Source organism: Caretta caretta, chromosome 7, assembly GCF_965140235.1.
Source record: "Caretta caretta isolate rCarCar2 chromosome 7, rCarCar1.hap1, whole genome shotgun sequence".
Classification (NCBI taxonomy): Eukaryota; Metazoa; Chordata; order Testudines; family Cheloniidae; genus Caretta; species Caretta caretta.
The window spans coordinates 125470449-125479877 of NC_134212.1; the positions used below are offsets into that span (position 1 = coordinate 125470449).

General features: G+C 65.7%; 1 protein-coding gene across 2 annotated transcripts; it reads left to right on the plus strand.

Moving 5' to 3' along the window:
• Nucleotides 1–17: 17 nt before the first annotated feature.
• On the plus strand, nucleotides 18–9152 carry ZDHHC16 (zDHHC palmitoyltransferase 16). 2 transcript variants are annotated; one of them, XM_048857308.2, is made up of 11 exons: nucleotides 18–123; nucleotides 4139–4391; nucleotides 4880–5074; nucleotides 5536–5624; nucleotides 5918–5946; nucleotides 6622–6755; nucleotides 7085–7132; nucleotides 7753–7838; nucleotides 8168–8291; nucleotides 8396–8466; nucleotides 8906–9152. In XM_048857308.2, the coding sequence occupies exons 2-11, from the start codon at nucleotides 4155–4157 to the stop codon at nucleotides 9018–9020; spliced, it is 1128 nt and encodes a 375-aa protein (XP_048713265.1). In that variant the 5' UTR covers nucleotides 18–123; nucleotides 4139–4154; the 3' UTR covers nucleotides 9021–9152. The 2 variants fall into 2 exon arrangements, with proteins under 2 accessions (XP_048713265.1, XP_074987225.1); XM_075131124.1 differs by lacking the exon at nucleotides 18–123 and adding an exon at nucleotides 1803–1933.
• The last annotated feature ends 277 nt before the right edge of the window (nucleotides 9153–9429 follow it).

Consider the following 9429-nt stretch of genomic DNA (forward strand, 5'->3'; position numbering starts at 1 on the left):
GCGCACCGCGGTGGGAGGCCGCGCCGGCGCAGTGGGGCCAAGGTACCGGGGAGATGCCGGGCCGGCGCTGAGGGCTGCGGCCGGGGCAGATGGAGGCGGGGCGCGGGCCGGCCCGGGCGGCAGGTAAGGGAGGGCCAGGGAGGGGGTGTCAGAGGGGGAGGGCCAGGGAGGGGGTGTCAGAGGGGGAGGGGCGGGGGGTGTTGGGGGGGTCAGACGGGGAGGGGCGGGGTGTCGGGGGGGTCAGGAAGGGGGTGTCAGAGGGGGCGGGGGGATGTCGGGAAGAGGGTGTCAGAGGGGGAGGGGCAGGGTGTTGGGGGGTGAGGGGTGTCAGAGGGGGCAGGGGGTGTCGGGGGATCGGGAAGGGGGTGTCAGAGGGGGAGGGGGGAGTCGGGGAGGTCGGGAAGGGGGTGTCAGAGGGGGGGTTGGAAGGGGGTGTCAGAGGGGGCGGGGGGATGTCGGGAAGGGGGTGTCAGAGGGGGAGGGGCAGGGTGTTGGGGGGTTGAGGGGTGTCAGAGGGGGCAGGGGGTGTCGGGGGGTCAGGGAGGGGGTGTCAGACGGGGAGGGGCGGGGTGTCGGGAAGGGGGTGTCAGAGGGGGGAGTCGGGGGGGTCAGGAAGGGGATGTCAGAGGGGGGGTTGGAAGGGCGTGTCAGAGGGGGCGGGGGGATGTCGGGAAGAGGGTGTCAGAGGGGGAGGGGCAGGGTGTTGGGGGGTGAGGGGTGTCAGAGGGGGCAGGGGGTGTCGGGGAGGTCGGGAAGGGGGTGTCAGAGGGGGAGGGGGGAGTCGGGGAGGTCGGGAAGGGGGTGTCAGAGGGGGGGTTGGAAGGGGGTGTCAGAGGGGGCGGGGGGATGTCGGGAAGGGGGTGTCAGAGGGGGAGGGGCAGGGTGTTGGGGGGTTGAGGGGTGTCAGAGGGGGCAGGGGGTGTCGGGGGGTCAGGGAGGGGGTGTCAGACGGGGAGGGGCGGGGTGTCGGGAAGGGGGTGTCAGAGGGGGGAGTCGGGGGGGTCAGGAAGGGGATGTCAGAGGGGGGGTTGGAAGGGCGTGTCAGAGGGGGCGGGGGGATGTCGGGAAGAGGGTGTCAGAGGGGGAGGGGCAGGGTGTTGGGGGGTGAGGGGTGTCAGAGGGGGCAGGGGGTGTCGGGGGATCGGGGAGGGGGTGTCAGACGGGGAGGGGCGGGGTGTCGGGAAGGGGTTGTCAGAGGGGGAGGGGGGAGTCGGGGAGGTCGGGAAGGGGGTGTCAGAGGGGGGTTGGAAGGGGGTGTCAGAGGGGGCGGGGGGATGTCGGGAAGGGGGTGTCAGAGGGGGAGGGGCAGGGTGTTGGGGGGTTGAGGGGTGTCAGAGGGGGCAAGGGGTGTCGGGGGGTCGGGGAGGGGGTGTCAGACGGGGAGGGGCGGAGTGTTAGGGGAGTGTCTGGGGGGTGCATCCCTCTCCTGCCCCCCTGCACGGTGGCACCTCCTGTGCGCCCCCCTTGGGGGGGTCTGGCTGCCTGGGGGGGCTCAGCTCTGCAGCCCCCCGTGTTTGCCTGTCACCAGCCCAGGGCAGAGGCGAGGACCAGCCTGTCTGACCGTTACGCTGGGCAGATCCCCCTGCCCGTGGCTTTCCCCACCTGTTCCACAGCCTCCGTCTATCCGGGGCGAAGACAGGCTCAGAAATACCCTTAGCCTGTGCCCCATGGCCCAGAGGAGATGCCAGCTCAGTGGGGGCAGGGTGAGCCGCATGCCACCCTGGCTGCCATGCATTGAGGCATGAGCTGCCCTCTGCCTGCCCCCGTCTGCTTTTCAGTTCACTCACTTTAATTCACTACAGGATTTTCCTGAATAAAACGCCCCGTTTTTAGTGGGACACACTAAAAGGACAGCGTGAGCTCCCCCTGCTGGCTGTCCAGGGCTAAGTCATTAACATGCTGTGGTATCTTCACCTGTCAGAGCCTTTCCCAGGTAAAACAGTCACATCCCAAAGCCCTCTGCAGAGCTGAATAATATCTCAGCCAAGAGAAAATGGAGGAAGAACCTCCCAGCCCCATATCAGAGCTCTGGGGATGAATGCGGGGAGCCCAGAGAAGGGCAACAAGACTGATGGGGGGACTGGAGGAATCAAGGATTAAATGGGGACAGAATGGGCGAAGGGACAAATCTGGGGGGAGGGTAAATGCTGGCAGAGGCAGGAGACAGGTCTGTGAGCGGCTGGGCTGAGGCTTTGCTCAGCATGATTCCTCCCCAGAGACGGGTGCTAGCTAGGCTGGGAGACAGGCTCGGGGCCCCAGCTCATGCTGCCCTGTCCTGGCACCCCCTGTGTGCTGTGCCCGGCTCTGTGCCTGAGCCCCGGGGCGGTCCCGGGGCAGCCTCTCCTAGTTAATGCTGGATGTGCTGTGGCATGTCCCACGGAGATGGGTGAGCACCCCAGCCTGGCAGGGCCCCATTCACCCCATGCCCAATGCCAGCTGCACCCACTGACCAGCTCATCCTGGGGCCTCCGCCCAGGGTCTGCGCAATGGGAATCAATCCAGCCTTGTCTCCCAGGCTCGCCCGAGATGAACTGGACTGTGGGGGCGGTGGATAACTTGTGGGGCTCCCCCAGACTGGGGCTATGAGAGGGGAATAGCCCCCAGTGCTAGGTTCAGGGGGCCGAGACCCAGCAGCCCCCAGGAGGGAGGCTGCCATCTCTGCTGGGGTGGAGATGGTGGTGTGGGTTTTAACGCCACCTGTACCCCTCTGGGGGCTCCCCGGCTCCATCGGGCCAGGTGGGGCTCTCTGGAGGAGCTGGCAGTGTCTGAGCTCCCACCCGGGAGCCAGCCCAGCAGAGCTGCACTCAGCCCCATCTCTGGTTTCTTTTGCATCTGGAGTGGGAAAGGCGAAATGTGGCCAATGAACACCTGTGCCAGGATGGGGGGCGGGGAGCTGTGGGCTCTGCACTCCCCGTCCTCCAGACAGTTACCCAGGACAGCCCCAGGAGCTGGGCTCACTCCCCTTGCCCGGGCTCTGCTTCCCCCACCCAGGCCAACCGAAGGTCACTGGCTTCCTCTGCCCCCTCCCGGGGATGGGCTGGGCATGCCAGTGAGTACCGCCAGCAGGGCAAGGCAGAAACATTGGTACCAGTGCAGTGAGGTCAGGACAGTACAGCTGCACTGACTGCTGGGGAGAGCCCCCCCGGCAGCCCTGGTCCTGGCGGCACAGACCCCCCGGCAACCCCTGCCCCGGTCCTGGCGGCACAGCCCCCCCCTGGCAGCCCCCCCGGCAGCCCCTGCCCCGGTCCTGACGGCACAGCCCCCCCTGGTAGCCCCCCCGGCAGCCCCGGTCCTGGCGGCTGTCACGGAGTCCCTGGGCGATGCTCTGGAACTGCTCCCCATGAAGTCAGTCAGGACTCTGGGGTAGTCGCCTTTCTGTGAGCAGCCTGTCTTCAGGACACACAGCTCACACAGCTTCCACCTTCCTGGGTCTGACCTCAGAGCATTCAGCATCCTCTGCCTCTCCGTGCGCTTCCCCCCAGCGAGTCCGCTCAGGCGGGGCTCCTGGGGAAGCCAGAGGGTCCTGCACCCCAACTTTGCAGTCAGACGTGACTCTCAGCCAGCCAGTAAAACAGAAGGTTTATTAGATGACAGGAACATGGTCTAAAACAGAGCTTGCAGGTGCAGAGAACGGGACCCCTCTGCTGGGTCCATTCTGGGGGGCAGTGAGCCAGACAACCACGTCTGCACTTCACTCCATGTCCCAGCCAGCCCCAAACTGAAAACCCCTCCAGCCCCTCCTCCTCTGGGCTTTGTTCCTTTCCCGGGCCAGGTGGTCACCTGATTCCTTTGTTCTCCAACCCTTCAGCTCTCACCTTGCAGGGGGGGAAGGGCCCAGGCCATCAGTTGCCAGGAAACAGGGTGTCGGCCATTCTCTGTGTCCAGATCCCTGCACACACCTGCCCTCTAGGGCTCTGCAATGATCATACACCCTTACCCCACCACCTAGATACTTAAGAACTGCATAGGGGAAACTGAGGCACCCCCACACTATTCAGAGGAAACATTAAGAACAGGCCCACTTCGTCACAGCGGCACAGCCCCCCCCGGCAGGCCCCGCCCCGGTCCCTAGCGCTGCCCTGGGGCACTGGGCTCGGCGCTCCCCGCGCGAGGTCTGAGCCGGGCTCTGCTCCCGCAGGCGGTGTGCGGCAGGGATGAGGAGCCGCCGGCGGGCGTTCTCAGCGGTGATGCGCCTCTGTGTGAAGTGCCTGCGGGTGGGCCGGTGGCGCAGGGTCAGGCTGGCATGGCGGGCGCAGCAGCTGTGGCGCTATGGGCACCTCTGCCTGCGCTCCCTGCTCTACAACTCCTTCACCAACAGCGACGTGGTGCTGGACTCCCTCTTCGAGCCCATCTACTGGCTGGTGGATCACGTCACTCGCTGGTTCGGTGTGGTGAGTGCCCTGCGGGGTGGGGGGCGCCAGGTGGGGTGAGTGCCCCTCTACTCAGAGCTGGGGAGCCAGGGGAGGGGATGGGGTCTCATCTCCTCCCCCCCAGCTGTCTGTTCCAGCCCCAGAGCCTTCTGCCCCCCAAGTTGGAGCTGGCAGGGGGGTGCTTTGCCCATTCCTAGCCCCTCTTTAGTGGTGCTGCTGCCTGAGGTCCGGGCACCGTGCCAGAGTGGGAAAACCAACGAAATCTGGGTCAGCTGTGTAAAGAGTCATGTGCCCCACGTCCTAGGGGCTCGGGGTGGAGTGGGCAGGAGGCTGGCTGGGGGCTCAAAGCAGAGAAAGGGGGTGTGGGCTGAGCACTGGGGCTGAGGAAGGGGTGTGGACTGGGGCTGGGGGCTCAGTGCAGGGCGGGGGGGTGCACTGAGGGCTGGGGGTTCAGGGCAGGGAAGGGGGGTGGGCTGAGGGCTCAGACCCTCTTCTGCTCCTCCCTGCAGGTGTTCGTGGCGCTGGTGATCGTGCTGACAAGCTCCATCGTGGCCATTGTCTACATCTGCCTGCTGCCCCTCATCCTGCAGAGCTACCCGCCCGGCTGGATCTGCTGGCACCTCGTCTACGGCCACTGGAACCTGCTCATGATCCTCTTCCACTACTACATGGCCATCACCACCCCGCCAGGGCACCCCCCACAGGTAGGGGCAGGCCTGGGCCACCAGCTGCTGCTGGCCCTCGTCACCCTGGGGGCGCTGTGGGGAGTGGGGCAGGAGCTGGCTGTGGGGGGAGCTCCTGGCTACTCTAACCCCAGCCTCTCCCAGCAGGAGGCTCTGTGGACAGTTAGTTGGGTTCTTGGTGCATCTCAGGGAGCAGGGGCCACGGCTGGGCCCACTGGCACCACTTCCTTGGGCTTCCAGAGACAGCTGGCTCGGAGCCATGGGGCAAGTGGCCATCAGGCTTAGTTTCCAGCTTGGCTGAAGACGGATGGTGAGGCGCCTACGCGGGGCTTGGCTCACAGTTGCCAGGGCTCTGGGCAAGGGGTGAGCAGGGTCCTGGCGGGGCAGCGAGGGCAGCCCTGAGCGGGCTGGGCAGATGGCTAAGGGATCCAGCGGGGCGCTGCTCTGAGCGGTGACGGCCCAGCCCACGCTTCCCTCCGCAGGCCAAGAGCAACACCGTGGCCGTCTCCATCTGCAGGAAATGCATCTCCCCCAAGCCTGCCCGCACGCACCACTGCAGCATCTGCAACAGGTAGGGTGCCCCCCCACAGCACTGCAGCGTCTGCAATGGGTAGGGGCTCCCCCCACTTAGCCCCCCCAGCACCACTGCAGCGTCTGCAATGGGTAGGGGCTTCCCCCACCTGACCCCACCCCCTGCACCACTGGGCACCTGCAGCAGGTGAGCCGCTCTCCTCTGCCCCCTTGCTCTGCTGGCTTCTTGCCTCAGTCTTGGGGGGCTGTGCCGAGGTGGGAGACCCCAGCTGGAGCCCGTCTCCACATCCTGGTCGCATGCTTGCTGAGCGTGTGCCACTCTCCTTCTCCCAGGTGTGTGCTGAAGATGGACCATCACTGCCGTATCCTTCCTCAAAGGCTACCCCCTGCAGCCCCTGACCAGCCCAGGGGGCAGGGCTCTGGGCAGAAAGGGGGCAGTCTTTGTGCTGTCCTGGCACGCTGGGGGCCAGCTCTTCATGCCCACGTGGTGCCAGTGAGCCAGGGGTGCAGCAGGCTTGGCAGGAGGTCCGTGATGCTCACTGAGCGCCTGGCGCTGCCGAAAGGGGATGCCTGGGGTCGTACAGAAACCTGCCCTTGGAAGGGCGGCTCCGCTCAGACTCCGGGGCTGGCGGACAGACAGCAGCAGGCAGCACCCAGCAGGTTGAAGGCCAGCCTGGGCACAGGGAAGTTTCTGGCTGTGCTGATCAAGGGAAGGGTTTGCACTCTGTGCCCAGCCCTGCTGCTCGTGGGTCCTGGTGCAGCTGCCGGGCTCTGACCCAGGCTGGGGCACTGGACACCTCTGGTTTAAAAGTGCAGCCCAGGTCCCAGCAGGCTGGGCTCAGTGAGCGCTAGATGGGGCCGTGCATGCTGGGCTCCTACTTTAAGCTGTGGGGCTGCTTTCCTGCCCCTTCCTGGCAGGAGCAGCTGCGGCAGGAGCTCCCCGGCTGTTCCTGGGCTCGGCGGAGCAGGGAGTGGGAACCTGGGCAGAGAAGTGTGGGGCCAGCCCGGCCCATTACACATCTTTAACCCTGGCGCAGCGTGGCTGAATAACTGCGTGGGACACTACAACCATCGCTACTTCTTCTCCTTCTGCCTCTTCATGACCATGGGCTGCATCTACTGCGGCATCAGCAGCTGGGACATGTTCCGGGAGGCCTATGCTGCCATTGAGGTGACTGGGCCCCCGGGCCTGTGGGAAGGGGCTCAGCTGAGCCAGCCAAGGGCGTTCGTGGCTGCTCTGCTCAGGCCCTTGTCCTGTGCCCGTCACCCTCTCGCTGGGCTGGCAGGAGCTGGGGCTAAACTGGCTGGGAGGCCAGTGCCCCTGCCCCTGGACTGGCAGCCTGGCCGCAGCTCCGGGTTTCATGCTGAACACAGCACAGGGGCGCAGGCAGGGCCAGCCAGCCCCAGTGAGCGGGGCCGAAGGACGCTGGGCACGTGGGGGAGGGGGCTGGCGCCCCTGCTGTGAGATGTGTAACTGGCGCCCTGTTTTCCATCCACTAGAGAATGAAACTGCTTGAGAAGGAGAGACTGCAGGTGGCTGCCAACCAGGTGGGCTATTCCCACTCCCCCAGCTGCTGAAGGCAACATGGCGTGGAGTTGTGTCTAGGGTCCAGCACAGCCCCTGGCTTTAGCAGCATGGCCCCCACAAAAGGTGCTGTCCCCCCCAACAGGCACTGCTCCACCCTGTCCTGGAGCACTGCATGCTGGGGGCTGGAGTCTCAGCCAGCTGCCCCGCCCACCCACGCTCTGGGATGGGCCAGGCATCTCTGCCAGGACACTGCCCCAGCACCTCGGCATTGTGTGAACAGCTCTTCCCCTGTGCCACTCGGGTTCCTGGGCCGGGGGCGCAGCAGGTGCCCTTGTGGTTGGCAGCAGCACCCACCTGTGCCATTTGCTCCGACAGTGCCTGTAGGCCCTGCTTGGCGGCTGTCCCGTCGCTCCCGGCCGCTGGGTGGGTTCAGCCCTGCACTAGCCACATGCCCAGTGCTTTGTGATCTCGCTTCCGCTGTCTCATGCGAGGTGTCTGTCTGGCCACGCACTCGCTTTCTGTCTATCCATCTGCTCCGGCTGCCCATTTACATCGGGGTGGGGGGGGTAGAGTCACCCCCAATGACCATGGATGCCCAGCATCAGTCTGGCCTAACCTGCCCGCGTGCCCTTCCTTGCAGACGTACTACCAGACACCGCCCCCCACCTTCTCCTTCCGCCAGAGGGCCTTCCACAAGAGCATAGTCTACCTCTGGGTCCTGTGCAGGTAACTGGGCTGGGCGGGTGTCCAGGGCTGGGCTACCGGGTCCAGTCAGCACAGACCTGTCTCCTACGCACAGCAGGGCGAGCATGCCTGTGCCCCCTGAATTGGCAGGCGAGCTGGGCTTGGCGAACCTGGGGCTTTCCCTGCAGGAAATACAGCGAGACGCGCACGGGGAGCCCAATTGCTCCCCTTGGCCGAGCCCTGGGCCTCCCTGGGGCAAGGAGGCAGCTGGCTCTGCAGCAAGTGCAGGTTAGCTTCCCGTCAGGGTTCCCAGCATGCTTCAGCTTGGCCCCTCTCCCCACCCATCACCACCCATCTGCTCTCCCCCCCAGCTCCGTAGCACTGGCCCTGGGGGCCCTCACGCTGTGGCACGCTGCCCTCATCAGCCGAGGGGAGACCAGCATCGAGAGACACATCAACAAGAAGGAGAGGCAGAGGCTGCAGAAGAAAGGCAGAGTGAGTGCAGGGCCCATGCTCTAGGCTGGGATGGTGGGGGCGGGCTGGAGGTGCTCGGGGAACCCAGGCTGGGGAGGCTAACGGCGGCCCTCCCTCTGGCACAGGTGTTCAGGAACCCCTACAGCTACGGCGCCTGGGACAACTGGAAGGTGTTCCTGGGAGTGGACACACGCAGGTAGACTCCCCGCTGCCGGGGGAAGGGGGTGGCCATGGCTCTGCCCGGCAGCTGCCCAGTGGACACGCGCAGGTAGACTCCCTGCTGCGGGGGTAAGGGGGTGGCCATGGTTCTGCCCAGCAGCTGCCCAGGGGTGATGGAATCACTCCTGGGGTCTCTCGCTGACTCAGTCCCCTGCTGCTTTAAACTCACCAGGCTGGTAGCTGGCCCTTGTGGTCACCTATGGAGGATGTTAGAGCCTGGCCCAGAGCCCCCCCAACACATGGGCTCTGAGGGCCCCTTGTACTACAGCACTGGGGGCCCCTGGCAAGGTGGATACTGGCACCGCCTGGGGGAGGGCAGGGCCAGAGGGGCTGAGGCTGGAGCCAGCCTGGCCCCCACATGGGGACTGGTAGCCAGGGCTCATCTTCTCACCAAGGGGCTCTGTTCCCTCCCCCAGACACTGGCTCATCCGTGTCCTGCTGCCTTCTACACACCTGCCCCATGGAACTGGCCTGAGCTGGGACCGGCCTCCCTGCGTGACAGAGCCACGTGCACCTCTCCTGGCCATCTAATGGACATCGGGGCAGAGGCGCAGGTTGTGGTACCCGCCCCCCAGCCCGGGCCAGCAGAGCCTGGAACCAGCAGAACCTCCTCGGGGTGTCCTCCGCTCACTGACCCCTCCAGCAAGCCCCAGCGTGGCTGCAGGCAGCTCGCGGTGCCTGGGGGTGACATGCTGCGTTCTGGAGACACAGGGACAGGTGGGCAGCATGTGCAGGGTGGCTCTCTGCGGGGCTGAGCCCGTACCCCACGGCACCTGCATGTGGGGCAGGGCCCAGGGCACTCACACGTACAGGACAGCAGAGACTCCCCAGCTGGCACTCAGGGCATGGAGCTGCTGGGGGCCTCTCTTCTTCCCTCCCCCACAGGGGATTTTAAATGCCAGAAATAAAAAAAAAAGTTTTCACTAATGCAGCTGGAGTG

Coding starts and splice junctions, on each gene's coding strand:
- ZDHHC16 (XM_048857308.2), top strand. CDS start 4,155: ATGAGGAGCCGCCGGCGGGCGTTCTCAGCGGTGATGCGCCTCTGTGTG. Junction 5,075..5,535: donor CGCCAGGGCACCCCCCACAG/GTAGGGGCAGGC, acceptor TTCCCTCCGCAG/GCCAAGAGCAACACCGTGGC. Junction 5,625..5,917: donor CACTGCAGCATCTGCAACAG/GTAGGGTGCCCC, acceptor TCCTTCTCCCAG/GTGTGTGCTGAAGATGGACC.